The sequence below is a fragment of the Macaca fascicularis genome, chromosome 14, assembly GCF_037993035.2.
Source record: "Macaca fascicularis isolate 582-1 chromosome 14, T2T-MFA8v1.1".
NCBI classification, from domain to species: Eukaryota; Metazoa; Chordata; class Mammalia; order Primates; family Cercopithecidae; genus Macaca; species Macaca fascicularis.
The window spans coordinates 47668967-47695499 of NC_088388.1; the positions used below are offsets into that span (position 1 = coordinate 47668967).

Sequence of the window (26533 nt, forward strand, 5' to 3'; positions counted from 1 at the left end):
AGCTTCCGGCACGGCCTTCGAGCGCGGGACGCGGCAAAGTCATGGATCGCAACCCCTCGCCGCCGCCTCCGGGTCGCGACCAGGAGGAGGAGGAGGTGGCCGGTGGAGACTGCATAGGGAGCACGGTTTACAGCAAACACTGGCTCTTCGGCGTCCTCAGCGGACTCATCCAGGTGTGGAAACTCGCGCCACGCGTGGGCTCTTCCCACATCCCCCAGGCACCCGGGCTCCGCCTCTGGCGGCTCCTCCTGCTCCGGGAGCCGCCATCCCCACAAAGACCCCTCCCCAGGCGTGCGCTGCGGGACCTCGCTTGTTGCGTTTCGCCGGCCGCTGCGGACCCCAGAACTATCTGGGGCCCCTCGGGGTCTCTCGACACAAAGGGAAGTATAATGTTAGGGATGCTGGAATACTTGGGGTTCTATTGTAGTTTCGCAAGTTCTCCAAAAATACACGATCGTGTAACTGCATTGCTCGGGTTTTGCTCCCCATCCCCACTGTCATTTCTGAAGCCCAGGTCCTTAGTTTATATATTTCATGGACTATAGTTGTAATATAATAAATGGTGATTTTAGGGTTATACAACTTTTATATAAAAAACGTGGCTTCTGACTAGGCGCGATGGGTCACGTCTGTAATCCCAACACTTTGGGAGGCCGAGGCGGAAAGATCGCTTGAGCCAGGAGTTCGAGACCAGCCTGGGCAACATAGAACTGGTTTCTACAAACTTAAAAAAAGCCGGTCGTGATGGTGCACACCTGTAGTCCCAGCTACTCAGGAGGCTGAGGCTGGAGGATCGTTTGAGCCTGGAGTTGGAGGCTGCAGTGAGCTGTGATCCGGCTACTGCACTCCAGGCTGGGGGACAGAGGGAGACCCTGTCTCAAAAAAACAAAAAACACAGCTTCATTACCCACTAGCTGCAGGTCACCTAACGGCTCAGAACCTCTATTTCTCTCTTAATTTCTATAAAATGGGATTATAATATTTATATTATTATATATAGGGTCATTGTGTAGGTTAAGTGAGATTATAATGGCCATAGAGTGCTTAGCATGGTGTTTGACTTATAGGAGGCTGTCAGTAAATGTGGGTTTTCTTCTCCCCATGTTTCCCTCATTGGTTCCTCTGCTTCTCTTCTCTATCCTCTCCAGTTAATTTTCTACACAGCTGCCAGAATAATCTTTAAAGACATCGCTATTCATGACACTGCTTAGTTCCCTTTGCATAGGAGAAAAATGCATATTTCTTGAAGCTTGGGATCCAGGGCTGTGTATACGTTTTCCAGCCTCATCTTCTCGTGATACACTATGTTCCATCAACAGCGAACTGTTCACCATCCCCAAACATGCTAGGCCCTCTCTCAACTCTGAACTCTTGTACTTTCCTCTGAATACTCACTTCTCTCCTTCTTCACATGACAAACTACTATTCTTCCTTTAAAATTTAGCTTAAATATCAACACCTAAGAGAAAGTTCCCCATCTTCTCCCAGGAATAGGTCATTGGTCCATCATTTTTGCTACCACAATTTTTTGTCCACAATTCATTTGAATCACTTTGCCTTTTTTTTTTCTTTTTTTTTTTTTGAGACGGAGTCTCGCTCTGTCGCCCAGGCTGGAGTGCAGTGGCCGGATATCAGCTCACTGCAAGCTCCGCCTCCCGGGTTCACGCCATTCTCCTGCCTCAGCCTCCCCAGTAGCTGGGACTACAGGCGCCCGCCACCTCGCCTGGCTAGTTTTTTGTATTTTTTTTTAGTAGAGACGGGGTTTCACCGTGTTAGCCAGGATGGTCTCGATTTCCTGACCTCGTGATCTGCCCGTCTCGGCCTCCCAAAGTGCTGGGATTACAGGCTTGAGCCACCACGCCCTGCCCACTTTGCCTTTTCTAATATGACTATCCCTTTACATGTCTTTCCCCACTAGATCCTAAAAGTTAAAAAAAAAAAAAATCTTAAAAGTAAGGGATTATATCTAACTCGTCTTTGTATATCTACCCCAGTGCCTAGCAACAGTATTTACTTTGTGAATGTTGAAAGAATAGATCTACCCAAGGCACTAAGTTTTTAAAAGAAGATTTTTGCAAGAGAAGATACTTTGCTGGTAGCTTCTTTGTGTCTTCTAAACAATTATGGGTTATTATTAAAGTAAGTCCTCACTTAACATCAGTAGGTTCTTGGAAATTGTGACTTGAAGCAAAATTACTGATAATGAAACCAATTTTACATAGCTAATTGATATAAACAAGAGTTAAGTTCCTGTGGCATATTTCTGGACAGAAGAACATCACCAAACTTCTAAATGAGGACCCAAAACATGTCTAGTATTAAATATTGAAATAAATGTGAGCTATAAATACATTTAAGAAAGGTTAATAAAAACAAGAACTATTTACCTAATTTTGGTGAGTTAGTGAGTGATGGTGGTTGTAGTGATTATCACTACAACTTTTATTCTTTGATTATGTTAAATCAAGGAATAAATGTTTACAAAGCAAAAATGACCACCTCTTACTACCGTACAGTCCAAAAACAAAAAAATAAGGCAGGCTTACTGAGCACATTCCTACCACATAATTATTGTCGTACATCTCCATGATTATTGTCTTCTTTACAGATTTTTGTTTTATAATAATTTGTATTCATCCATTTCCCAACCCAATTGCTCTGGTTCAGAGTTGAGGGTGGCTGGAGCCTAAACCAGCAGCTCAAGGTGCAAGGCAGAAACCAGCCCTGGACAGGATGCCATCCCATCACAGGTACACACACACCCACACTCACTCAGATCGGGACCATTTAGACACACCAGTTATGCTAATGTGCAAATTTGGGGGATGTGGGAGGAAACTGAAGTATCTGGAACAGACTCATGCACACATGGGAAGAACATGCAAACTCCACACAGACGGTGGCCCTGGCCAGGAATCAAATATTTTTTTTCTCATCAACGTTACAAGGAAATGTTATTCGATCACCTGCTGTATTTGGGTGCCTGGTTAGTATTGTAGACAACTTTTATTCATGTTTTCTTTCTTTGTGTTTCTGAAGATTGTTAGCCCTGAAAACACCAAATCTAACTCAGATGATGAGGAGCAGCAGACGGAGCTTGATGAAGAAATGGAGAATGAAATTTGCAGAGTATGGGATATGTCAATGGATGAGGTATGAGGCTGGAAACAAAACTCTGAAAAGACTGTTGGGTGAGGAGATGGTGGATGGATGTTTTAAAAACGGTTCAGTCCTTCACTCTGGGGAAAGGCTTTATCTCCTGTCTGTAATCACACTCATATATGATACAGGGAATGAGATCCTATGAGCTATAGTGCTAAACTTCTGTCTTTGAGGCTGGAGGATCTGAGCTCTCAATAGATTCGGACTAAATACATAGCTCTTATGAATGTATTCCTACACACGTGGAGGCCAGGAAAGTTCTGATACTTACCTACCTAAAGGGAACTCTGGCCATATATTTGAGAGCAGGTTAGGAGTTAGAAGACCACTAATATACCATGATAGTATTAGAAGGAAAGGACAATAAATAATATGTCTATAGCTGCAATATTAATCATTGTTAATATCTGTATTTTGTTCTATAGCTCAAAAGCATTTTCATGTATAGTATTCTATTTGATCTTCACAATAACCCTGTGATGTAGGTAGTACTCTTATTTTACAGTTAAGAAAATAGAGGCCAAAAGAGATTAAATGGCCTATGTGATCTCTCTTGTTTTATTGCCTGGACTTTTGCGGTAGCTTCCTGATTAAAATCCTTGTTTTAGTCTCTTTCACCTCCCTTCTGTCCTCTACATTGCCACCCCTGTTACCTTTTTTCCCAGAAATACGGACTTAATTGTACTCATTTTCTTAAAAATTGTCAATGGCTATTCATTGTTTCAGTCATTTTATTTAAAACTTTATTGAGGTATAGTTAACACAAAAAAAAACTGCCTATTGTTTTGAAGTATCATTGACACTGATAATTTTTTTTTTGGAGATGGAGTCTCTATCACCCAGGCGGGAGTGCAGTGGTGCGATCTCAGCTCACTGCAACCTCCGCCTCCAGGGTTCAAGTGATTCTCCTGCCATGGCCTCCAGAGTAGCTGGGAGTACAGGCGTGCACCAATCCCGGCGAATTTTTGTATTTTTGGTAGAGACAGGGTTTCACCCTGTTGGCAAGGCTAGTCTCGAACTGCTGACCTCAAATGATCCACCCGCCTTGGCCTCCCAAAGTGCTGGGATTATAGGTGTGCGTCACCACACCCAGCCAATAAACTTTGACAATGTGTACGCAGATGAAACTGTCACTGTAATCGGGATAGAGAGCATATCCATCACCCCTAAAAGTTTCTTTATGGTCCTTGGTCCTCTCTTCCTCTTGCCTCTGCCTTCCTCCATCCTCTCCAGGCAACCGCTGATCTGCTTTTTGTCACTACAGATTAGTGTGTATTCTAGAGTTTTATATAAATGTGCTCATATTCTTTTTTTGGTCTGGCTCTTTTATGCGGCGTAATTTTGAGAATCATCCATGTTGTGTATATCAATGGCTTATTTTTTTTTATTGCTGAATCGTGTTCCATTATATGTATATACCACAATTTATTTTTTACCTGTTGATGAATGTTGGAGTTGTTTAAGGTTTATTACAGATAAAGCTGTTGTGAACTTTTGTATACAAGTGTGTATGGACATATACTTTTCTTTTCCTTGGATGAATACCTAGAGTGGTGTATTAGTTCATTCTCACGCTGCTATAGGGAAATACCTGAGATTGGGTAATTTATAAAGGAAAGAGGTTTAATTGACTCTCAGTTCAGCATGGCTGGGGAGGCCTCAGGAAACTTACAATCATGGCAGAAGGGGAAGGGGAAGCAGGCACCTTCTTCACATGGTGGCAGGAAGGAGAAGTGTGAGCAGGGGAAATGCCAGATGCTTATAAAACTATCAGATCTCATGAGACTCACTTATTATCATGAGAACAGCATGGGGGAAACCGCCCCCATGATTCACTTACCTCCACCTAGTCTTGCCCTTGATACATGCGGACAATGGGGATTGCAAATCAAGGTGAGATTTAGCAGGGAACACAGAGCCAAACCATATCAAGTGGCCTGACTGGATCATATGGTAAGTGTATGCTTAACTTTTTAAGAAACTTTCAAATTGTTTTCCTAAACAGTTTTTACCGTTTTACATAACCACAAGCAGTGTGTGAGACATAATTCCAGGTCCAGCTTCTCCTCATCCTCATCAACACTTAGTATGGTCAGTCTTCTTAATTTTAGCCATGCTAATAAGTGTGTAGTGATAGCTCATTGTGATTATAATTTGGACTTCCTTAATTCCTAATGATGAGTATCTTTTCATGTGTTTATTTGTACTCCGTGTATCTTTTTTGGTGACGTACCTGTTTGAATCTTCTGCCTGTTTTTTAATTATGTTGTTTTCTTACATTTTCTTCTAAAAGTTTTATAATTTTAGGTTTTACATAGAAGTCTGTGATCCATTTTGAGTTGATTTTTGTATAATGCATAGTGCAAGGATGGGTTGAAGTTTATTTTTTTTGCCTATGGATATTCAATTGTTCTAGTTCATTTGTTGAAAAGATGATCCTTTCTCCACTAATTGCTTTTGCATCTTTGTCAAAAATCTGTTGTCCACATACTTTATACTTTGAAATCTTTCTTTTTAAAGATAGACATCTAGCACTGTAAAATTTTCCCTAAATATTTATGCTTTACCAGTATTCCACAAATTCTGATATGCTGTGTTAACAATTTTTTTTGAGACAGAGTCGTGCTGTGTACTTTTTGTAGAGATGGGGTTTTGCCATGTTGGCCAGGCTGGTCTTGAACTCCTGGCCTCAAGTGATCTGCCTGCCCCGGCCTCCCAAAGTACTGGGATTACAGGCATGAGCCACCATGCCCACAGAAGTTCAGAATACTTTCTAATATTCTTTACTTGTTCTTTGGTTCATACATAAGATTCAAATATTTGGGAATGTTTCAGTTATCTTTCTGTTGCTATGGTCGTTGAACACTGAATCCTTTTAAATGTGTTGAGACTTGTTTTATAGCCCAGAATATGGTCTGTCCTTACCAATCTATCTTTGTCTTTACTTTGTCTTTACTATCACTTAAAAGACATGTTCACTTAAAAGACATGTTCACTTAAAAGACATGTTCACTTAGAAAGCATGTGTGTTCTGCTGTTGCTGGGTCGAGTATCTTATTACCAATGTCAGATCAGGTTGGTTGAGAGTATTGTTCAGATCTACTTTTCTACAATTATTGATAAATTATGGTTACATTTTTTAAAAAAGAAATAAAACCTATGTTTTAAATGAACTCTTAGGGTGAAAATCTCAGTTTTAAAATTGAGAAAACAGTGCTGCTGTTTGAAGGAGGTTATTGGTGCGGGGCAAAGTCATGTTCTTTGGCCTCCTTTTGCTCCCTTACAAGAGGTGCCCTTGAGGCACCACTCAGAGCTAAGCTCTCCACTGATCGTTGAAGTCCCTGGTGCAAAGTCTCGTGAGTTTATATCTCAGCCTTGTCTCTTATTGCTCTGTAACCACGAATTCAGTGTGTGAGGACCAGAGACCTCCAGATAGATACTTCCTGCACTTTCACTTGTCCATGGGTACTATTCATGCCTCTCTGTTTAGAATGGCTTCCAGCTGGCAAAATCCGTCTCACTGTTTATGGCCCAGCTTCAGTGTCACCTCTTCTGTGATGCCACCCCAGACACTCCAGTCAGAATTAACCTCTCTTATTTCAGTGTTCCCATAGAATTGCTTCACTCTTTTACATGTGTCCTCTGATGGATTTAAATTCTTTCTCATCAAAGCACAATGTCACCCCTTCTGAAATACCTTCTTCAATGTCATGTCTAAAGTAGCCCCCTTTATCTGGGTTTCTAGCACATACCATCTTATTTTCTTTGTAGCATTTAGAAATTGTGTAGTTCAATTGTTTATATATTTATTGTTTGTTCATTTCTTTAGAAAGAAAATTCCTTGGGACTGAGTCCTTATTTAGCTTGTTCACCGATGTGTTCCCAGAACCTAAAACAGTGCCTATTAGGTTTTTCAGAAAATATCTGGGGAGTAGTGAATGAATAGATGAATACCTGAGAGGTAGCATGTTGTGGTGGTTAAGAACATGGTCTCGCCGGGCGCAGTGGCTCAAGCCTGTAATCCCAGCACTTTGGGAGGCTGAGACAGGCGGATGACGAGGTCAGGAGATAGAGACCATCCTGGCTAACCCGGTGAAACCCCTTCTCTACTAAAAACACAAAAAACTAGCCGGGCGAGGTGGCGGGCGCCTGTAGTCCCAGCTACTGGGGAGGCTGAGGCAGGAGAATGGTGTAAACCCGAGAGGCGGAGCTTGCAGTGAGCTGCGATCCGGCCACTGCACTCCAGCCTGGGTGAAAAGCGAGACTCCGTCTCAAAAAAAAAAAAAAAAAAAAAAAAACAACAACAAAAAAACATAGTCTCGCTGGGTACTTGCCTATATTCCCAGTTATTTGGAAGGCTGAGGCAGGAGGATCACTTGAGCCCAGTGGTTGGAGGCTGCAGTGAGTTATGATAATGCCTGTGAATCTGTGAATAGCCACTGCTGCAGTATGGACAGGAAAGCAAGACCCCCATCTCTTTTAAAAAGCAAGACCATAGGCTCAAGTCAGACTCATGTGGGTTCAAATCCTACCTTTGCTCTACTGAGACTGTATGATCTTGGGCAGGTTGCTGAACTTTTTAAACTTCAGTTTGCTTATGAGTGTAATGGGACTAATAATGTTAACTAGTTGATAGAGTTGTTTTGAGAATTAAATGAGATAGCATGCAAGCCACTTCACTGTGCCTGGCATTTAATACTTTTTCAATGAAGTTAATTTTATTACTGTTGGTATTGATATTGTTAGGCCACCCTTGTGCTACTCCAGGAATTACCATTAAATTTAAAAATTTCTGCCTGTGACAAAGAATTGCCCACAGGACAGACAGCTTGATCACTTACAGTGAAGAGAATCTGCTGTTAGGACTTTCAGTTTAGAGTGTATCTTTGAAAATATCATTTTCTCTGGCCATGGTCTTTTAGTAAGTAGAGTGTGTCTCTCCCAGTCAATTGTCTGGCAGGTTACTGGTTTCAGTTGCTGTGGAGAATAATTGCCTCTCTCTTTGAGGTGTTCCAGGGCCCTTTAATGCATGCAGCTTATATTTTAAGTTAAAGCTTCTCAAATATACACCTCAAATTTAGTGAAAATCTGAAGCAATAGACAGCCAGAAACTTAATTTTATTTATATATTTTACATTGCAGATCCCCAAACAAACTGACTTAGCTTTTATGTCTTACATTCCTAGGTGAGATTTGGCCCATTTGGGGCCACATGTCCACTCACATGTCACCTGTATGTTATACCCCTTTAGGCACTGTGGCAGACTCTCTAGGAAGAAGTTATGAGGCTACCACAGTTACATTGTCATCAGAATTTTTGTTCTGTTGATGATTTTGAAAACACAAGTTCTGGTTTTGGACAGGACCCTATAGCAGTTCTTGACTTCTTTCCCCTACTGTGTTTTAAGCTCTTGGAGGACAAGAAGTAATTTTGTTTTTGTTTGTGACAAAGTCTCACTCTGTTGCACAGGCTGGAGTGCAATGGCGATATCTCAGCTTACTGCAACCTGTGCCTCACGGATTCAAGCAATCCTTCCACCTCAGCCTCCTGAGTAGCTGGGACTACAGATGGTATACCACCATGCCCCCCTAATTTTTGTATTTTCTGTAGAGATGGTGTTTCACTATGTTTGCTTAGGCTGGTCTCGAACTCCTGGGCTCAAATGATCTGCCTGCCCTGGCCTCCCAAAGTATTAGGATTACAGGCATGAGCCACCTCTCCCAGCCAAGTTTTACTCTTTTATTCTCACTGTGTTGCCCAGGCTGGAGTACAGTGGCAAAGTCATGGCTCACTGCAACCTCGACCCCCCCAGGCTCAAGTGATCCTCCCACCTCAGCCTCCCAAGTAGCTGGGACTGCAGGCATGTGCCACCACACCTGGCTAATTTTTGTATTTTGTGGATATGGGTTTTCACCATGTTTGCCCAAGCTGGTCTCAAACTCCTGGGCTCAAGTGATCCACCAACCTCAGCTTTCTAACCAGCCTCCCAAAGTGTTAGGATTACAGGTGTGAGCCACTGTGCCCAGCGTGTTGCTTTTTTCCCTTGTCCCCCACTTCTAGCTTAATACTTGATAGGTAATCACCAAATGTGTTTGAATGTGTTTAATGAGAATTCCTAGTGGGCAGAAACATTATTAAGGTAAATAGATTCGGGGCAGAAAAGAGTGGGATAATCCTCCGGAGTATTGTAGGTAGTTTAGATTTGTTTACAAAATTGTTCCATTGTCTGGGACCAGTTATCATAAAGACTCTCTAGTATCACTTTTGTCTGTTGACACATTTCCTAAGCCTGTTTTTTTTTTTTCCTTGTGTCTAAAATTCTAATTTTATTTTATTTTTTAATGTTTTTTGGAGACAGAGTCTTGCTCTGTCGCCCAGGCTGGAGTGCAGTGGCGCAATCTCACCTCACTGCAACCTCCACCTCCCGGGTTCAAGCGATTCACCTGCCTCAGCCTCCTGAGTAGCTGGGACTACAGGTGCTCGCTGCCACACCCAGCTAGTTTTTTTGTATTTTTAGTAGAGACGGAGTTTCACCGTGTTGCCCAGGCTGGTCGTGAACTCCTGAGCTCAGGCACTCTGCCAGCCTTGGCCTCCCAAAGTGCTAGGATTGCAGGTGTGAGCCACCGCGCCTGGCCTAAAATTCTCATTTTAATATAGAATTTTATGGTTGCCTAAGCTTTGGGGTTTAGGGGAAGAATATTCAGTATCCACGCCAATAATCATTTTTCTTTTCAGGATGTGGCTTTATTTCTCCAAGAATTTAATGCTCCTGATATATTCATGGGAGTACTGGCCAAGTCCAAGTGTCCTCGATTAAGAGTAAGTATGTGCATTTCTAAAGCCTTCTTCTTTGAAGCAATAAGAACAGATAGTGCTGGATGGTCATTTATTTTTCTCACTTTGATTTTCTTACTGACTGTAAATCAACAAATCAGCCTGTAGATGTTAATTGAACATTGCCAGGTCCTAGGTAATTTGCTATTTAAATTTTTTTTATTTTATTTTTGAGACAGGGTCTCACTATGTCTCCAAGGCTTAGAGTACAGTGGCATGAGCACAGCTTACTGCAGTCTTGACTTCCTGGGCTCAAGGGACCCTCCCACCTCAGCCTCCCAAGTAACTGGGACTACAGGTGTAAGCCACCACACCCAGCTAATTTTCATTTTTATTTTGTGAAGACAGGGGTCTCCTTATGTTGCTCAGGGTGGTCTTGAACTCCTGGCCTCAAGTGATCCTCCCACCTTGGCCTCCCAAAGTGCTGGGATTATAAGCATGAGCTACATGCCTGTAATAATTTAAAATATTAAATTATTAATAATTTAATAATTTAAAATTATTAGAATCATAGAATTATAGATTCAGGCTGGACCAGGGAAATTAGCACTTTCATTTAACAGCTGTGGAGACGAGTTAGGCATAACCACTGTTATGCTGCTAGTATGTATCAGAGCAAGGAGCAGAACCCGGGCCTCCCATGTTTCAGTGGATTGCTCTTTTTTACTGACAAAATCCACCATTGTTTGAAAACTATTCTAAACTCAGCCTGCTGCTCAAGACTTCTACTCTCTGAACCTAACTCATCTTTCCAGCATAAAATCTGGATAACCAGGTAACCCTTCTGATTTAGCCAGGCCTTTCTACTCCCTGTCTCACGCTGTCTCCGTGCCTCCCTTTGGGTGCCTTCTGTCCCCTCTTAGTATTTGCATCTGTTATTCACAGTGGTACTTTTCCTTCCACACCTTCCCAAGTAAGTAAGTAAGCTTTCAGTGGTCATTGCTGTTAGTAAACTGCCAAGAACAATAGATAAAGACTAAAGGAGAGGACTTTATATACTGTACAGTGTACTGTGCTTTATTGCCAATTAAATTGCCATGTGCTGTGCATACACGGATTAGTAAATATCTGTTCAATAATTATAATTATGAAAAACTGCTGTTTACTGAATACCTGGTCTTACTACCAAGAGGTATACTTTTAAAGAACTAGATCTTGGGTGAAGATACGTGTTCAGGTCACACAACTAGGAAAGAATGGAGCTGAGATTTCAGCCTAGGCCTGACTCCAGTATAACCACTGTACTGTATTTCCTCTCTTTCAGATTATAAAATGGAGAATTCCGTAGTGTGTTGTTACAAATTGAATGTTGAATTAAAATTCTTATTTAAGTAGAATGTTCTGTCTGAATTAGGGCCTGATTAACCATTTTTTCCTTGGTTCCTTATATTAATGTAAGATTTGACAATTATGCTATTTTTGTACTGAGTTTTTCTGTCTTAAATATATTTACTCACTACTAGTGTATAAAGAATAAGCTTATGTCAGGAATGGCACCTTTTAGGATTTAGTCATATTGTTGTATATATCCGCTGGCCACTGTCTGCTGCCACAGTGATTCTCAGCCTTGGCTGCATGTTAGAATCACCTGGGACATGGGCTGTCAAACTTAAGCATGTCCCCGCATCACTAATCGCCAAGCCCCCCTCCAGAGTTTCTAGTCCAGTAGGTCCAGGATTCCTAATATGTTCCCAGGTGACGCTGGTGCTCTGGAGCATTGCCAGACTCTGAGAAGCTTTGCCCTGGGGAACTTTTGAAAATCTTGAGTCAGGCCATACCCTAGATGAGTTAAAGCAGAATCTCCAAGTGTGAGACTTTGGCCAGCTTTTAAAGTTCCCCAGGTGATTCCAGTGAGCAGCCAAGACAGAAAAACTTGATCTTTGATTGGAAGTTCAGTTATTCCCTCTTTAGTTTATAAGGGAAATGTATGTGGTTTTTTCCTGCCCCTACTCACTCTTAATCTTTTCCCAACATTTGACCACCCACATTTTTTTGAAACTTCATTTCTGTAGCTCCTGTGTCATCTCACTGTCGTCTCTGACCTCTTGAGTCACTCCTCTCTCACCTTTCATTGGCTTTTTTCTTTCTTCCTTTTTTATACTGTCCCGAATATGGACTTTTTGTAAGGTGTAGGCCTGATCCTTTGCTCTCATTATATTCATTTTCCTAGTGAACTTATGTGTTTTCTTTACACCTTTAAGTTGCAACTCGCCTGTAGGAGCAAAGCCTTGACTTCCCTTCTGATAACTGATGTCACATCTCCAACTTTCTTCAGGCATTCTCTGCTTGCATGCTGTACAGTTGTCCCTTGGTATACACGGGGGATGGTTGCAAGACATTCCCCCATACTGAAATCCGCACATACTCAATTCTGCAGTCAGCTCTGTGGAACCTGTGTGTATGAAAAGTCAGCTCTGCATATTACGCAGGTTTTGCATCTTGAGGACACTGTATTTTCATTCCAAGTTTGGTTAGAAAAAATCCACCTCTAAGTGGACCCACACATTGAAACCTGTGTTGTTCAAGGGTCAGCTGTGCTCTCTAACCCTGAATTGTGTATGTCCTCAGTGATTTATGGTCACGCTTATCTGATCATAAAAGTCACCTGGTATATGCTGGGTAAACAATAGCTTTCCAGGCTGTACCCTGAAAATTATAATTCAGTAGATCTGAGATGAGATTTGGAAATCTGTATTTTTAACAAGCTCCCTGAGTGATTGTTACATTCCAGCCAGCTTGGAAACACCGTACCATCTGAACTCATTGTAGCCTTTTATGCACTTTCTTTTTTAGTTTTCCTGTCAATGGGACCAATATCACTGACTGAGAAAATGAGGCAACTTGAAAGCTAGGAGTCAGGTTCAGCTGCTTTCTCCCTCATCCTCACATTGGATTATTTTGCTTTCACCTTGAGAGTCTTCCTCAGCTTCATCCTTTTCCATGCCTGAGGGCCCTCCTCCTCTTGCGTCTTGATAACTGAGGTGCAGTTTGGAATAGTGGTTAAATGCTCAAGCTCTGGAGCTCTGCCATGTTCTAGTTGGAGATCTCAAGATCTTAGGCAAGTAGCTTAACTTCTCTGTGCCTTAGTTTCCTCATCTGAAAAAATGGGGATACTATTAGTACCTTTCACCCAAGTTATTATATGAAATTATACACGGAAAATGCTTAGAGTAATGCCTGGCCATAATGAGTGGTAATAAATGTTATTACATATTAATTAACTATTACTGAGATAGATTCTTAAATTCTTTTCAACTTCTTTTCCCTATGCACTAGTCTCCCCTTATCCTTGGGAGATACATTCCAAGGCCCCTAGTGCCTAAAATCAAAGAATAGAACTGAACCCTATTTATAATATGCACAAATTTCCTTTTCCTTCTTCACAATTTCATGGATAGATTTGTTCTTAGAGATCCTAAGCAACCTCAGCATACATTTTTGTATGTTTTTCTTATGAAGTCAAGAACTTTCACCTTTTCATGTAAAGAAAGCACTTAATGGTGGCTCCTTGACATATCCAAATGGCCAGCATCGCTACTCTTGTGCTTTGGGGCCATTATTAAGTAAAATAAGGGTGACATGAACACAAGCCCTGTGAGATACCATGATGGTCGATCTGATAGCCAAATGGCTACTAAGTAACTAATGGGCAGGCAGCGTATACAGTGTGGATATGTTGAACAAAAGAATGAGTTACATCCCAGGTGAGACGGTGCAAGATTTCATTGTGCTACTCAGAAAGGCATGCAATTTAAAACATGAATTGTTTATTTCTGGACCTTCCCATTTAGTACTTTTATACCAAGGTTGACCATGGGTAACTGATACCGTGGATAAAGAGGGGCTACACTAATTCATTATGCATTTTGCCACCAGAATAATCTTTCTAAGATACTGTTTCAGTATGTTGTCTCCCCTCCTTGAGCATCTTCATGATTCCAAATAACTTCCCAGATTAAATCTAATTCTTCAGCATGGCATTCAGAGCCCTTAATCTCAGTCCTTTATACCTGCGGTATTTACCTCATGCTGTTCACCCACTTTGTGCCACAACCGGAGTACTTTATTGTCTACCGTCTTCGCCACATACATGATTCCCTTCCTGCCTTTGCTGATACTGTCCCCTTATTTGAATGTCTGTCTTTTTGTTTGCGTATCTCAATACTATCAATCATTTAACACTCGTTTTATCGATAGGAGTTCTTCTTCCATAGCTCCTGCCTTTGCCCTTTCTTGTTCTTATGTCTTTCATCCCTTCTCAAATACTGTAAGCTTGTCAAAGTTAGGGTACAGGCAGTATATGTATTTCTTTATCCTGCCTCCCCTCTGCCTTACCCCAAAAGTTGGCTCAGTGAAAGTTTTTGTTCAAGTTGATATTTTTGTTTATGTCTTTCATCTCAGAGCCATTGTGACTTGTAAAATTTGATTTGGCAGGAAATCTGTGTGGGAATTTTAGGTAATATGGCCTGTTTCCAGGAGATATGTGTGTCCATCAGCAGTGATAAAAATCTTGGGTAAGTCTTACTATATAATCATGTTTTTAAACATATTCTTTTATATCCTTAAGGAAATTTGTCTTAGGAAAAGTAGCAAATCTGAAAGACAGTCTTTTCTTTGTCTTGATGAATACTCTCTAGGAACTTCATTGTGTGTTGATGGTAGCTAGGGGCTTCTTCAGGAGGTACTGAAATAATTCAGGATTTAAACCTGTTTTCTTCAGTAGCAAAGGAACCTGAATTGTCAGCTGGTGGCAGTAAGCCAGATAGGGGAAGAACCAGTGGGACAAAACTTGGAGATGGTGCAGCCAACTGGAATCCAAAACATTTTAGGTGCAGAGAATCCAGTGACTCAGCTGGAGTCTGCAGAAACTAGATTTGTTGAATAATGTCACCCTGAGAGCTCTGACTTAGAGGATAAGACTTGCCAACAAACTAGAAGATAAAGAGTTGCCTCTGTGATGAAAAGACTCAGATTTCTGCTTCGAGGCTACTTCTCTTCTCCATGTGTAAAGTTCTGGGCAGAAGGTTTTTTAACGGAGGAAACCCAAGTTTGGTTACTGTGTTCTGAGAACACCCTGAAATTATATGCTAAATTTTGTGGGTGTATTAGTTTTCTAGGCAAAGGGTTCATGGCTGTTAATCAGAATCTCAAAAAAATTTGTACCCAAATAGGTTAAGAAAACTGTTCTAGGCAGTTTTTGTCAGAGCTGGGGCCGTGAGGGTTTTATCACAGGATTCAAGTACCTGGGTTTCTCAGAAAGAGATAACTCCTAGTTGTGGAGGGACTTTAAGATCCTAGTTCAGAGTATTTATTCCTCAGTAATTTACAGTCATCCATGGAGCAAATGACTTAGGATTATGTTTGGTCTCTATAATGTTCTCTATCAAAACTCCAGGAATGAGAAATGTTAACAAATATTATAAATTCAAGTAAATGCTTATCTTAATATTAGTATGGTGCAAGTTATTTTGCTGATGGGATATAAATTTGTTGAACCACTTTAGAATAGTTGGGCGTTATCTGGTCACGTTGGAACATATGCATGTGCTGTGACCAGCTCATAGTGGGCATATATGGTAAGAGAAACTGTGCACATGTGCATCAGGATAACTCTTACAAATATTATAGGAGGATTACTTGAAATAGCCCCAAATTAGAATCAACGCAAATGGCCATCAGCAGTAGTCTGGAAAAATAAATTGTGTTATTTTCACACAATGGAGTACTCTGCAACAATCTGTCAAAGAATAACAGCTAAAGAAACAACATGGGTGGATCTTACATGTATAGTTTCCAGCAAATAAATGAAGACTCAAAAGAATAAGTATAATATAATTTATTTCATATGTTGTCTCCCCTCCTTGACCATCTTCATGAATCCGAATAACCTCCCAGATTATGTCTATTTATTCAGCATGTCCTCTTAATCCTTTTACCTGCAGTATAAAGCAACACCAAAATATATAAAATAATAAAACTATAGAGCAAAGTAAAGAAATAATTGCTGGAAAAATCAGAATGGTCATCATTTCTAGGTGGGAAAGAGAATTGTGATTTGGAATGGACACATGGTGACTACTGAGATGCAGCTCTGTTCTGTTTCTTGGAAACACGAGTGTTTGCTTTATAATTATTTATTAACTATAGATTTGTATCTTTTGGGCTTTTCTGAATACATGCTGTATTTCACAATAAAGATGTTAAAAAACTTAAATGAAAACTCGGATATTTTAAATGCAAGAAGTGAGGCATATCGGTTAACTTCTTTGTTTTTGTAGGCAGGTATTATTGCACTGTTTGTATGATTCAGACCCACCTACTCTGCTGGAAACAAGCAGGTATGCTTTTCCTTTCATGAATTCTATAAGGTTACTCATAAGAGTAGCTAAGAAAAAAAGCTAATTTTTTATTTTCGAATTTCCTTTACTGTTTTATTTTTTTTTGAAAAGTAGAAATTCAACCCACGTTTACCATGTAGGTTGTTGCTTACTTGCCTTTCCCAGGCAGAAGTGGCCAGTGTTTGGGTTGAAAGGATCCGGGAACATTCAGCGATTTATGATAGCATTTGCTTCATTATGTCAAGTTCAACAAATGGTAAGTCATCATGTAGTCTAGAAAAAAAAAAGTTTTAAATTTTATTTAATTTTTAGGAAACCATGTAACTATTTCTAGAAGTCACCTTTTTGAAAAAAGCCTTGGGTGCAAGGTAATAAAGTTTGTTAGTTTGAGACAGAATCTTGCTCTGTCACCCAGGTTGGAGTGCAGTAGTGTGATCATAGCCCACTACAGCCTCAAACTCCTAGGCTCAAGGTATCCTTCTGTTAATCTCCCCAATAGCTGGGACTATCGTTGTGCACCGCCATGCTCAGCTCATTTTAAAATTTTTTGTAGAGCTGGAGTCTCACTTTCTTGCCCAGGCTGGTTTCGAACTCATGTGTTCAAGCAGTCATCTAGCCTTGGCCTCCCAAAAGTGTTGGGATTACAGGTGTAAGCCACCATGCCCAGCTTTTTGTTTGTTTTTTGGAGAAAGTTTTTTGATTGAAGATATAAAATTTCTTAAATTCCTGGGACACTGATGAATTCCTCATTTAAAAATGAGGAAAAATACGCAAATTTAAACATGTGAGATAAGTAAATCACCCTTTAGAATAAGTACTGCTTTGGCAAGGTTTGGTTTTGTTAGAATAGCTGTAGGAATTTTGCTTAACCCTATTGCTTTTAGCAATTTGTTTTTATTTCAATCTTTGTTTTATTCTCTGCAGTTGACTTGCTGGTGAAGGTGGGGGAGGTTGTAGACAAGCTCTTTGATTTGGATGAGAAACTAATGTTGGAATGGGTCAGAAATGGGGCTACTCAGCCTCTGGACCAACCCCAGGAAGAGTCTGAAGAGCAGCCAGTGTTTCGGCTCGTGCCCTGTATACTCGAAGCTGCCAAACAAGTACGGTAGGTGAGCTCTTTCGTGCAAAGTGCTCTGGGAAAATGCAATTGATAGAAGTATTCTCAGATATAAAAGTCTTCTTAGATTCCTTACAACAGAATAAAGTACACAGTCACTCCTTGTTACGTTAATTCACTACTAATATTTGTGATGCAACCTGTATGCTTTTTATAAGAATGATAGTGGTTACAAACTTCCTGTTACATTATCATTTAGCTATAGGCTGTTATTCAACATTAACTGTGGTTTCTGTCTTATCATATTTTATGTAATTTAAACCAAAGAGAAAACATTTTCTTGTGCTTTTACGTTGAACATTTAACAACTTCTTAATTAACGTTGCACATCTTTTTTTTTTTTGCTCCTTGTGTTTATATGCCAGTCTTCAATAAGTGACTGATTTTGGGACTCTGATGTCTTGTCAAGAGTGATTACTAAGCCTTATAGGTCATTAAAACTGTTTATTGCTAATCACTAGAAAATTAATTTTTAAATTGATCTGCTTAGTGATTTGCTTAGTGCATTCTTAGTGCTGAGTAAGCCACATCAAACCTATTAATTTTGTGTCCTTTATCCAAGTGAGGATTAAATTCATCATCTTTCCCTAAACCTGCTTCATCAGTATTCTCAATCTCAGTAAATGATGTAATCACTGTCCTGTTTGGATAATATAGAAGAAATGGAGAAGCCATTACAGAATCTTTCCTGCCCCAGTATTTTCCCATTGTAGTCAACTCCCAACCCTTATTCCTGACTTTTTCTGGGATTCCATCCATGCCAGTCAAGCCATTATTGTCTCTCATCTGGAGAACTGCCACATTCTTTTACTTGAATTCGCTGCCTCTATGCTTGCTTTTCCCAAGCCTAGACTTTAAAGCTGTTTTTGCAAAGTACGTACTCGTCTCACTCTCATGCTTCAGTCTTTTCAGTTACCTTCCTTAGGATAAGGTCCAGAAAAAAACAAAAACAAACACAAACACAGCTTGGGTACTGTGTACATCACCGGGGTGATGGGACCATCCATATTCCCAAACCTCAGCACCATGCATGTAACAACCCCCAACATGTACCTTCTGAATCCAAAATATAAATAAATAAAATAGGGGGAAAAAGAATGAAATAAATGAAAAATTCTCAGAAAAATAAAGTGCAGCTTATAGGCCCAGTAGTACTATCCTTATTCCTTGTACTCTGCGTTTCAGTCATGTGAAGTTTGCTTCACTTCTTCAACTGAACCAGCTCTCTTGTCTCCAGGCCTTTGCACAGTATGTTTCCTCCACCTCACATACTTCTTTGCCCCTTCATGTTTCTGTGTAAACATCATTTTTCTTAAGGTACCTCCCCTGACCCTGCAAACTGAGTCTCCTTGCTATATAGTGGCTCCTAGCCCTATAGTGTTACATTCATACCACGTTATTGTAATTACCCCGCTAGCAATCTTCTTTCTTTTTAAAGTATAAACTTTATGAAGGTAGGGATAACATCTTATACATCTGTTTTCTCAACTCCTAACATAGTGCCTGAAATTTAATTTGTAAGTACTTAAATAAACATTTGCCAAACCATTGTTTTAATTGTTCACTGTCTTTTCACTTGCTTGGTTGAAGAACTAAGATTTTGAGTTTCCAAACTATTTAGATTTTTGAGAATCCAAATGGTTGATCATAAGAATTAGACTTATATGCTTTTAGTATTCTCAGCTAGGGGGCTAGGATAATCCTGAGACGTTTTCAGAACATCATTTTTGTTGATGCATGGTGCAGTGGACCTTACGTTCATACTATAAAAATCGCAGTCATTTTTTTGTTCTGATTATTCAAGCAAACCAAAATGATAAAGTATCAACTAGCAGGTTTCTGCATTGTTGCTTTTATGAGATAGAGCCAAAAAGATTTTTTTACTTCTTGTCCTGTGTGTGTTGATTATTTTATATAATGTTTATTTTTTGCTGTTTCCCCTATTAGAATATAAAAGCTCTAACGAGCACAGAGCCTTCGTTCCTTTCCTTGTTTTATCCTCAGCACCTTGAACAGTGGCTGGCAGAGTAATAGATATTTATTGAATGGATGAATGATTGGAATCCCCTGGACAGTAACGTTGATTCAGTGCTTTTACTTTTCCTGTTTAGTTCTGAAAATCCAGAATGGCTTGATGTTTACATGCATATTTTACAACTGCTTACTACAGTGGATGATGGAATTCAAGCAATTGGTAAGATGGTTTATCGGAAGCGCTACAGTTACTCATTTAATTGTTTGCTGATTTTAAAGTACTGCTTTATTTGTTGTCTTTATTAAGTACATTGTCCTGACACTGGAAAAGACATTTGGAATTTACTTTTTGACCTGGTCTGCCATGAATTCTGCCAGTCTGATGATCCACCCATCATTCTTCAAGAACAGAAAACAGTGCTAGCCTCTGTTTTTTCAGTGTTGTCTGCCATTTATGCCTCACAGACTGAGCAAGAGTATCTAAAGATAGAAAAAGGCAAGTACAATTTCCTAGGCTCATATTGTTTTTCATTTCATTGATTTCTCCCTTTTAAAAAACGCTTTCATTTCCCTAGTTATAAAAATATGCTAAACTTCAAAATTTATTTTATTATTGTATTTATTTACTTATTTTACTTTTTATTTATTTTTATTTTTTGGAAACAGAGTCTTGCTCTGCTGCCCAGGCTGGAGTGCGGTGGTACGATCTTGGCTCACTGAAACCTTTGCCTCCTGGATTCAAGTGATTCTCGTGCCTCAGCCTCCCAAGTAGCTAGGATTACAGCCACATACCACTGTGCCCAGCTAATTTTTGTATTGTTTCAGTAGAGACAGCGTTTCACCATGTTGGCCAGGCTGGGCTGGAACTCCTGAGCTCAGGTGATCCACCCGCCTCGGCCTCCCAGAGTGCTGGGATTACAGGTGTGAGCCACCCCGCCTGGCCTATTTACTTATTTTAAAGACAGAGTCTTATTTTGTCGCCCAGGCTATAGTGCCATGGCAGGATCATAGCTCACTGCAACCTTGAATTCCTGGGCTCAGGTGATTGTCTCACCTCAGCCTTCTGAGTAGCTGGTACTACAGCCACATGACACCACACCTGGCTAGTTTTTAAATTTTTTATAGAGACAGGGTCTTACAATCTTGCCCAGGCTTGTCACAAACTCCTGGGCTCAAATGACCCTCCTGCCTTGCCTTCCAGAGTGCTGGGATTACAGGCATGAGCCTCAGCACCCTGCCTAAAAATTGATAAAAAATATCAAGGAAACATGATGTCTGTAATCTTATCATCCAACACATGCACATATATTTAATTCTGCTTTTTAGCCGACATTTCATTTAGAAATATAAAATGAATATTTTCCTATGTAAACACATAGTCTTTCACAGAATGATTTTTATGACCACAATTAAATTCATGATTCATTTAGAATTTATTCTGGTGTCACATGTGAAGTGTGACTTTAATTCTTTTTTCCCCCTTTAATAACTTTGGTACTAGTGGTATCAATTTCTTTTCCAGAGGGCTACCCAGTTATCTCAACATCATTTAGTGAGTAATCCAGCTTACCCACACTGATTTGAAATTTCATCATTATTTTTTAAATTCCCCTATATATTCTATTCAGTTCCATTACTATGTTCATATATTAGTAGCCATAGTGTTTTTAAATATTAAGGTTTTATGTTTTAATACTTAATAAGGCGAATTCCTCTTCATTCTAAGTTTTCAGAATGTTTTTAACTATTCTTATCACTAACTTTAAGTTCCAAAAACAAAAACTTTCTGATATTTTTATTGACATCGTGTTAACTTTATAGAATATCTAAGAATATGTTATGCCCTTTCATTTGTTCAGGTCTTTTGTGTGTCCCTCAGTAATGGTTTCTTCATATAGATCTTGGATATTTCTTACTAGTTTCATTCCTAGATATTTTATCTTTTGGGTTTACTATTGTCTATGACATATTTTCTTCCACTGATTATTGTTGTTGGAATATATGAAGGCTATTGATTTCTGTATATTAACTTTGCATCCTGTAACCTTACCAGATTCTTACTATTTTTAGTAGTCATTCCAGTAATAATCTTTGGGCTTTATGTGATAGTGCTTTGGCTTAAATTAGATATATTTTATCACTTGTCTATCTCTGGTTTATTCTTATCTTTCTGGGTTGCCTAGAATCTCTGGTGTAAAATAATAGCGATGGTAGAAAACATCCTTACCTTCTTCCTGATTTTATTAGAAATAATCCTAGAGTTCCACTGTTAAGCATTATTGGGTATAAGATACATGTTTTACAACCAGGTGCGGTGTCTCACACCTATAATCCCAGCACTTTGGGTGGCTGAGGTGGGCAGATTACCTGAGGTCAGGAGTTCAAAGTCAGCCTGGCCAACATGGTGAAACCCTGTCTCTGCTAAAAATACAAAAATTAGCCAGGTTTGGTGGCATGCGCCTGTAATCTCAGCTACTCGGAAGGCTGAGGCAGGAGATTTGCTTGAACCTGGGAGGCAGAGGCTGCAGTGAGTCGAAATGACGCCTTTGCACTCCAGCCTGGGCAACAGAACAAGACTCTGCACCCCCTTGCCCCCCTAAAAATAAGATATATATCTTACCATTTAAGGAAATATTAATCTGTTTCTATTTTATTAAGACTTTTTAATAAAAAAAGAATATTGAACATTTTAAAGATCTTCATTTATGAATATGTTACCTCATTGAGAAGGTGGCATTGAGTACAGTCCTTAGGGAGAGAATGGAGGAGTCATGTGCATACTTGGGGAGAAGAACATTCCAGACAGAGGGAATAGAAAGTGTAAAAGCCCTCAACCAGAAGTATGCCTGGTATATTTGAGGGGGAACAGTGAGATTCCATGTGGCTGGGGTGGATTTAGCAAAGTAGCACATGGAGCCAAAGAGGTAGAGTATGGAGGGCCTAATTTTGCCTTTTCCTCTAAATGAGGTAGGGAATCATGGTGAGTTTTAAGCAGAAGTTGAATACACATGAGCTGACTTTAATAGGCTGCTGTTTTGATGAGAAATGTAGGAATCTGGTACAAAAGGGAGATGAGTTAGGAGGCTTTTAGAGATTCTTGATAATTAACTCATAGCAAGAAATGTTATAATTTGGACCAAGATGTTAACAGTGGTAGTGGTAGAAAACTCTCATGAGCTAATTTTTGTATACTTTTTGTAAAGACACGGTTTCGCCATGTTGCTCAGGCTGGTCTCGAACTCCTGGGCTCAAGCTACCCGCCCATCTTGGCCTCTCAAAGTGCTGAGATTGCAAGCGTGAGCTACCACCCCTGGCCTCCTAGGCTCATTTGATTGCTGAGTCTTCATTGCTTTAGTTCTCAACTCAATGTCACCTTGTCAGAGAGCTTGCCCTGCTAGACTGCTATATTCCTCTTTTATTTCCTTCATAGAACCTAACCAAAACCTAAAATAGTCTATTATATTTACTTATTTGAAAGTATAAAAATGTAAGCCTCTTACAGGCTGACATCTTGCTGATGTTACCACTGTATCTGTAGTACCCAAAATAATAATGTCTAGCACTAATTCAATACATATGAATGAAAAACCAAACTTAACTGGCCAATTCAATGTTTCTTGATTTGTTTATACAGTAGATCTTCCTCTAATTGACAGCCTCATTCGGGTCTTACAAAATATGGAACAGTGTCAGAAAAAACCAGAGAACTCGGCAGAGTCTAACACAGGAGAAACTAAAAAGACTGATTTAACCCAAGATGATTTCCACTTGAAAATCTTAAAGGATATTTTATGTGAATTTCTTTCTAATATTTTTCAGGCATTAACAAAGGTAGGAAAGAAGTATTGATGATGTCATGAACAAAAGAAAGTGTGGGTTGCTTAACTCTCCAACTTTATTACTGTTTTTTTAATATGAAAGTAATATATATTTTGGGAAAATAAAGTAAAATCTTAATATCACCATGAGTTTATAATCTTAAAAACCGCTAGCTGATGTGGTTTGGTATATTTATGTATGACAAACATATGCATATGTTTGCATGCATGTATTTTTATAAATGCATTTTTCCTATACTTTAACCCAGCATATGCAATTTTTATAGACAATACTGTTTTCCCTTAACACTATATTATAAGCATTTTTCTTGATTCTAGATGAAAGACTTTTTACTGAGAGCCAGTTTAAACCTAATTTACCAAATAATCAGTTTTCAAAATTTACTGCAAACTTCTCTTAAGGAATATTCTCCCTGAATATGTTCAGTGGTTATTAACATTCCTCCTTTGACCATATTTTTTTCTATCCATATATTTGGAAAGAAATATATTATGAATATGTTATGAATATGTTGTATCATGAATATAAAATGCTACAAATATAGGTGTGAAGAATATATTTATTCATACCCACTGAATTTTTTAAAGAGTATTCCTTAAGAAGTTTCTCTTGGCCAGGCGCCCATAATCCCAGCACTTGGGAGGCTGAGGCAGGTGGATCACTTGAGCCCAGGAGTTTGAGACCAGTTTGGGCAACATGGCAAAACCTCATCTCTACAAAAAATACAAAAATTAGCCGGGTATGGTGGCACATGCCTGTGATCCCAGCTACTTGGGAGGCAGGGATGGAAGGATTGCACTCCAACCTGAGTGACAAAGTGAGACCCTATCTCAAAAAACAAAATGAAACAAAAGGTTTCTCTTATTCTGGTGATTTTTTTTTTATTAGTTGTCTTGCTTCCCTTTTCCCTATTTGTATTTTCCAGATTTGGGGTTATTACCTCAGCAGGTTTTACAGAATTTAAATTACTGGATTCAACATTATAAATGTGAAGATGGCTAAGGCATAATGGCCATATTTTGTCAAAATACTATTTACATGTGAAATGTTGGTTTTTCCTTGACCCTTATTATTGGGTATTATAATTTTTATGTCAAAGTTCAGGTAATAAATTATGTCTTATTTTGATTTGCATTTTTAAATTAATGAGATTGAAATATTTGGATGTCGTATATTTTGTTTCCTACTTTTTTATAATTTATCCATTTTGATTATAAATTTATCCATTTATAATTTATCCATTTGATTTAATTGGATAATTTTTAATTATTGGATAATTAAATAATTATTAATTGGATAATTAATTGGATAATAATTTTTAATTATCCAATTAAAATTTATCCTTTTTTATAATTTATCCATTTGTATGAATTTCTTGGGTAATAATGCATCTTTTCCATATTTATCACATGTATTTTTTCCCATTCTTTGCTGTTGCTTTTGTTTTTTGGAGCACCTACTTTTAAGTAGTAGGAACATCAAAGAAAGGTGAGCTGAGGATACACTAGGGCTATGTCATGCAAATTTTTATATGCCATGTTTAGGGGATTTGGACTTAATCTTGAAGAAACTGAGGAGCTACTAAAGATTTTTTTTCTTTTAAGCACCAAGTGATAAGATCAATTTAGAAAGATTACTCCAAAAGCAATAGAGAGGAAGGAGTAGAGAGAGTTGAGGCTGGAGGGCAGGAGATCAACTAATAGGCTCTTGCGGTTGGTAATCTTCAAGAATAATCTGAAAAAGGATGGCAGCCTAAACAATGGAAGTTTGAATGGAGAGGAGGGATGGGATAAGAGAGATTTGGTAGAATAGAATTGAGCACTTGCCGGGAGGGGTCAGCAGGAGAGGGGAGGGAAAAGTCTTCACTGTGTTCCAAGTTTATAGTCTGTGTAGCAGGGTGGATGGTGGTGTCCTTCACTAAAATAAAGACGACAGTGGAGAACACGTTTGGGTTACATAAGCCTCCTTGATGTCGGTGGGTTCAGTTGGGACATTTGAAATGCCTATGAAGTCAGGAGGGAATTGAATATCCTAATTTGTTTTTATTCACTAGTTAAAGCTTGAAAAAATTTCCCTTTTTTGACATTAAATGTTGTTGTTTTAGGAGACGGTGGCTCAGGGAGTAAAGGAAGGCCAATTGAGCAAACAGAAGTGTTCCTCTGCATTTCAAAACCTTCTTCCTTTCTATAGCCCTGTGGTGAGTATGGGTAAATGTATAGGCGGCCAAGTTTTGTAGGATTACTAAATGTTTTCAAGTAAGCACTTGATTTCGAAGTCATTGTCAAAAATTATAGTATATACAATTTATATGACTTAATGCCTTTGTCAGATAGATGACTGCTGGAAACAGAAAACCAAATACCATATGTTCTCACTTAGAAGTGGGAGCTAAAACCATTGGATACCATGGACATAAAAATGGGAAAAGTAGACACTGGAGACTACAGGAGGAGGGGGAAAAAGAGAGGGAGGGCAAGGGCTGAAAAACTACCTATTGGGTACTAAGCTCACTGCCTGGGTGACAGGTTCATCTGTGCCTCAGACTTCAGCATCATGTGATACACCTTTGTACCAAACCTGCACATAGAAACATTTAGATCCCCCTGAGTCTACAATAAAGGTTGGGGGAAAAAAGGATGACTACTGGAAAATTTGTACTACTATTGGGAGTAACAATTCTAAGAGGAAAAATTCAGCTCTGAATCTATAGTACTCCTTTCTGTTATGAAGTAGGTAGCATCTGTATTAAACCAAAATCAGATTCTTGGGAATAGGCAGTAGGTTTTTATGGTTCTTCAAATGACATCACATTTCCTACCATTAGAATCAGATTTCACAATAAGAACTTTTTCGGGAAAATGAAGGACAGAATGTGGGAACAGACTGTAAAGAGGAGGCAGCGGGAGAAGTACTAGCTTAAGGGTAAAACGGAATGGGAAAGAATAGTCATTTCCTTGAGAATGATTTAGAAGACTGCTTAGGAAGTACTGTTACTGTCATCTGGAGATCTGCCAGCATTTCTTTTCCATTGGCCCATTTAGAAACCACAGGTAGAGCAATCAGTACCTTAAACCACGTTTTTCTCTTCTGTGTTTGATTTTGTTTGTTTGACTCATAGGTGGAAGATTTTATTAAAATCCTACGTGAAGTTGATAAGGCGCTTGCTGATGACTTGGAAAAAAGCTTCCCAAGTTTGAAGGTTCAGACTTAAAACCTGAATTGGAATTACTTCTGCATAAGAAATAAACTTTATTTTTCTCACTGACA

The 26533-nt window shown here is 39.3% G+C and overlaps 1 protein-coding gene across 6 annotated transcripts; it reads left to right on the top strand.

Moving 5' to 3' along the window:
- Positions 1 to 26533, top strand: SAAL1 (serum amyloid A like 1). 6 transcript variants are annotated; one of them, XM_074014108.1, is made up of 12 exons: positions 1 to 173; positions 3040 to 3153; positions 9899 to 9982; positions 14432 to 14511; positions 16276 to 16335; positions 16450 to 16591; positions 17260 to 17440; positions 19564 to 19646; positions 19734 to 19922; positions 23061 to 23257; positions 25371 to 25463; positions 26385 to 26533. In XM_074014108.1, the coding sequence occupies exons 6-12, from the start codon at positions 16573 to 16575 to the stop codon at positions 26475 to 26477; spliced, it is 855 nt and encodes a 284-aa protein (XP_073870209.1). In that variant the 5' UTR covers positions 1 to 173; positions 3040 to 3153; positions 9899 to 9982; positions 14432 to 14511; positions 16276 to 16335; positions 16450 to 16572; the 3' UTR covers positions 26478 to 26533. The 6 variants fall into 6 exon arrangements, with proteins under 6 accessions (XP_073870209.1, XP_005578524.3, XP_005578525.3 ...); XM_005578467.4 differs by having other exon boundaries at positions 16476 to 16591; XM_005578468.4 differs by having other exon boundaries at positions 16476 to 16591; positions 23064 to 23257.